This window comes from Arachis ipaensis, chromosome B02 (assembly GCF_000816755.2).
Source record: "Arachis ipaensis cultivar K30076 chromosome B02, Araip1.1, whole genome shotgun sequence".
Lineage (NCBI taxonomy): Eukaryota > Viridiplantae > Streptophyta > Magnoliopsida > Fabales > Fabaceae > Arachis > Arachis ipaensis.
The window spans coordinates 58,921,331-58,926,141 of record NC_029786.2 but is presented as its reverse complement, the minus strand read 5'-3'; the positions used below and the strand labels follow the sequence as shown (position 1 = coordinate 58,926,141).

General features: G+C 32.5%; 1 protein-coding gene across 1 annotated transcript; it reads left to right on the top strand.

Moving 5' to 3' along the window:
* LOC107627279 (probable serine/threonine-protein kinase PBL28) lies at nt 892–3,600 on the top strand. Its single transcript, XM_016330128.2, has 8 exons — nt 892–1,435; nt 1,511–1,674; nt 1,762–1,831; nt 1,918–2,014; nt 2,085–2,139; nt 2,816–2,843; nt 3,319–3,479; nt 3,595–3,600. The coding sequence occupies exons 1-8, from the start codon at nt 1,303–1,305 to the stop codon at nt 3,598–3,600; spliced, it is 714 nt and encodes a 237-aa protein (XP_016185614.1). The 5' UTR covers nt 892–1,302.

Genomic DNA, 4,811 nt, shown 5'->3' with positions numbered 1-4,811 from the left:
TTAGATGTAGTTTTCTAGAGAGAGGCTCTCTCCTCTCTCTAGGTTTTAGGATTTAGGATTTCTCTTAGTTTTAGGTTTTTTACCTCTCAATTTCAGGTTCAATGTTCCTTTAATTTAGTTTCTCTTCTACTTTTATTTATTCTAGCACTCTAGTTTATCTTTTTTCCTTATTGATTACTTTATGTTACTATTTGGTTTATGAATTCTCATGTTTAATTTGATTTTCTATTTAATGCAAATTGAGGTATTTCATATTTATGATTGCTTTCTTCAATTCATGTTATTGATGCTTTCAATATTTAAGATTTCTCTCCTTTTGGCTTTGGTTGAGTAATTGGTGACACTTGAGTTATCAAACTCCTTGTTGATTGATAGTTAGAATTTGCTGGTTGATTTGGATCCCTCTAAAGCTAGTCTTTCCTTAGGAGTTGACTAGGACTTGAGGAATCATATTGATTAGTCCACTTGACTTTCCTTTATTTAGTAAGGGTTAACTAAGTGGGAGCAATGAACAATTCTCATCACAATTGATAAGGATAACTAGGATAAGATTTCCAGTTCTCATACCTTGCTAAGAGCTTTTCTAGTTATTAATTTACTTTCTTTCCCTGTTCAAGCTTTTCTAGTTGTGCTCTGTCGCCACGCTGCCGTCGACTGGAGCTCCCTGCTGAGCTGCTGCACCATCTCCAAGCCGTTGCGTCGCCGCTCATCTCTTCTTCACCGTCGCCGCTCATCACCATGGTCGTATCATCTATCACCAGGTAAGCATTCTCTGTTCTGTATCCTCTCTTTCTCGCTCATTATGTAACTCACTCTCACTTTTCAGTTCGAAGATGTGTATGGTTTTGATAGTGGCTAATTGAGATAGAGAATGTATGTATCAATTTTCAATTGGTTTTGTGAATTTTTGGGGATTTTGGGTTCTAATTTTAGGTTTTCAATTAGTTAAGTATCTTAAGGAAAAATTAGTGAAAAGAACAGGTTTCACATTGAAATATTCTGATTTATGTCTTGGTTCATACGCATTCCTTGAACATAGTGGTTGCTTTTAATTTCCAGCTTCAAGCTATATTCCTCTCTGATGCCTTTTTTGGTTATGTTTTCTTTACTTTGGGTGTTTTACATGGAAATTTGATTACCAATTTAAATTCTCCTTAATCATATAAACCAGGAATTCATCTGAAAACTAAAGAACTAAGCTGTGTTTTTCTGTAGGCAAACAAGATTTAATTGGTTATTTATCTTATTGATTATTGTTTTTATTTTTATGTTGGTTATGGTGTACATATATAAAATCAGGACATGGAGGTGGACATATTGAGCAGACTAGACCACCCAAATCTTGTTTCCTTGATTGGCTACTGTGCTGATGGAAAGCACAGATTCTTAGTATATGAGTATATGCAAAATGGGAACCTACAACATCATCTGAATGGTATTATTAGTCTGCCATGTAACTAAGAATTACACTCAATATTGTTTGTTAACCAGTGCCCAATTGGTATTTTAGGAATTGGGGAAAGAAAAATGGATTGGCCTCTAAGGCTGAAAGTGGCATTAGGAGCTGCAAAAGGACTTGCTTATCTGCATTCAAGCTCTTCTGTTGGGATCCCTATTATTCACAGAGATTTCAAATCCACCAATGTTCTTTTAACCTCCAATTTTGAAGCAAAGGTACATTCTATATGTCATGTCTTTTCTTAGGAAAATTTGTGTAATTAGTTAAAACTCACATTTACATTTTTTTCCCTTTCTAAAAAGATATCTGATTTCGGGCTAGCTAAACTGATGCCAGAAGGACAAGAGACACATGTAACTGCTAGAGTGGTTGGTACAGTCGTTGTCTTACTATGTGAAGCTTATATAGTTATATTGATGTGTGTGTATGTATACTTGTGTTGACTTTATTTGAAATAGTGAAGACTGGTCCTAGCAGTTTTGCTGATGCTGTTGTTGGGAGGATTGATCAGAGTACAAAGGTTCTTGCAGAAGGTGCTTATGAGAAGATCTTCAGGCAAATTTCTGAGACTGCTCCAGTAATGGGAGTTCTGTATTTTTCAACAACAAAGATTGCTTTTTTGCAGTGATAACCCACTTTCTTACCAAACGGGTGATCAGACTCAGTCGAGCTATTATAAGGTAAGCTGCAAGTTTGTTGCTTAATTCATTGAGAATTGATTTGATGACATGATCCAATAACGAAAGCAGTGCATATTGTTATACTTGTAGAACTTGATAGGAAGGAATTTGATTCAAGAGCTATAATCTTGCATGTTTCTAAATTCTAAGTGGTCGGTTCAGTCCCCTATTATAGCTCTTTCTCATTTTTTGAAGATAAGTATGGTTCATAAGTGTAGCAATAGTTGTATGTGTTTGCTGATTTTGTTTGAAATTTAAAATCAATAGTAAAAATATGTGCATGATAAGTAGCTCTTTCCCATTGTATTTTTGCTTCTTATGCTTACTATATGTCATTCTCTTTCTTGAATTTTGATATCAATTAAAAAACAAAATAGAAGATTTGCTATTGACTTTCAGTATGATGCTACAATTTACATTTTACAAAACACCATATAAATGAGTTGCTGATCCTTTTCTATGTTCTCAGAAGTTACATTATTTTAAACACCAACTGCAAATGCACGAAAGTGTTGAGTGCATCTGATGAAGATATTTATATAAGGATGGCAGGAAAATATGTAGGTACTATACTCTCTCAATTTGGAATTTTGTTTCCTTTCATATATGTTTCATATTCTGTCATTTCTCACCATTTTCTCTGGTTTTCCATTTTTTTTAAATGAATATTTCGCAGAAGCTATTGAACAAAACATATCACAGAAGTATAAGAAACAGAAGTAAAAGATTATCATTACTGTAAGATGTGTGTTGTCTTTTGGAATTTTGATCCTATGCTTGGTCTTTATCTATAGATGGAAGAAGCATCTGAAATGTAATTAAGTAATTCCCATTATGTGGATTCTTGTATATATTATTCTAAGTTTGTTATTTACATATGAGGATAACCTTAACATATGTCCAGGAAGCTTAAATTTTGTCACAACAGAATATCTTGGCCCTTTTGGTTTCTTTATACCTCCCCCTTGAAATGTGGTTAATTTGTAATAGGCATTATCCCAAAATAAAAGCGTTTTCAAATAGAGAACTAAGTACTATTAATCAGTATAATGGTAGAAAATAATGTTGGTAGTTATTGGGAAGAGCAGAAGTTATAAACTTATAATATAGCATGGAACACTGAGCTTGTTACACATTTTGATTTCTCTTTTCTTTTACACATGACGTGCTACTTTGCAGGAAAGATAAAAGAAGAAAGGAAATCAGGTGCAATAAATAGTCAGCATTATGAGGAAGATCTAGAATTGCCCTTATTTGATATGTGCACAATTACTCTTAGAACAAGTAATTTTTCAAGTGACAATATACTAGGGACATGTGGTTTTGGATCAGTTTATAAGGTAATTGAATGGATAAAATATTGTCATACCTGAGTCAAGAATGCATTATATTCTTGTTCAACAATTTATTTATTTGTGATTGTGATTGTGATTGTGATTGTGATTTTGATTATAGATGTAGATAAATATTCATGACTAAATTTTTGTTTTAACAAATATGTCATAGGCTCGCTCATTTCAATGTTTGATTTACAAGAAAGAAAATGCAGTGTGGACAAATATTTTAAGATTAACTAATTTATTAGGATTCAAGGATGGCACTTGTTTATTACTTGTCAGTTAATAATAAAAAGGTCAATGTACTATAGAGAAAGCACTACCTATAAATGGTATTATAATTCACATCATTTTATTGGCACAATGGTTCATACTAAAGTGACTTTGGGGATTATTTTCCTCTAATATGCTGCCTTATTGCTCACATGGTTCCCACGAGGTACCTAAATTTGATTTCTGCGTGATTTGCAATTTTGATATAGTTAGAGTATAAATAATTATTATTGCTAAAATTTAGTGCTCATTTATTTTAATGCCTTTGTCAAGTTTGTCAATCTTGCTGATTAGTATCTATCTTTTGCTTCACTCCTTATCATGCTTTCAAATTAAGGAATCAAGTTGCATAAGCTTCTATTTTATTATCTCTATTTTCAGTTTCTGTTTGGTGAAAAAGTGCATGGTGTTGCTCTATATTTGTACAACATTTGTTTTCTGCAATTGATTTTACACTGCCAAGTACCTAAAATTCATGACTTTGATTTAAGAACCCTTGTGGTTTGGTACAAAATGGCACATTTCTTTATGCTAAGTGTCTTTTTATTTTGTTTTCAGATAGATAGCAATGAGTATATTTGTGGAAGGCTAATGCTAGAGAGACAAAGGAAGAACTAATTGATAGAGAGCCTAAGTTCTTGGATTAGTATATTTCTGTTTACGAAGACTTTTGTTGCTAATTGTTTACAATTATATAAACGGCAGCGTATTATAGATGTGCTAAGGAATAACTCTATTCATTTTGTAGAAGCTAATTTAATTTTACTTATTTTTTTATTTTAATATAAGATGTATGAATATTCAAAATTATAATCATTCTAATACTTTTGGTTCATTATAAATATATTATATGTATATAGAAAATTAAAAAAAAAACAATGAGAGACCTAATGCTACACTTATATAGAGTAGCTATATAGTTTACAATGTGGCTACGCTTTACAGGTGACGCAGTAGCGTTGAAAAGCGTAGCCTATTCTGGTAAAAATGGAAGCTAAAAAGCCTAGTCTTTGGTCCTGGAAAGCATCATTTGAAAAGCGCACCCTATTCCCAAATGCCAAA

Excerpts from the sequence above, each read along its gene's own strand:
- LOC107627279 (XM_016330128.2), top strand. The coding sequence starts at position 1,303 with ATGGAGGTGGACATATTGAGCAGACTAGACCACCCAAATCTTGTTTCC. Across the intron at positions 1,436-1,510 it reads CCTACAACATCATCTGAATG|GAATTGGGGAAAGAAAAATG; the intron begins GTATTATTAGTC and ends TTGGTATTTTAG. Across the intron at positions 2,140-2,815 it reads CTCAGTCGAGCTATTATAAG|AAGCTATTGAACAAAACATA; the intron begins GTAAGCTGCAAG and ends AATATTTCGCAG.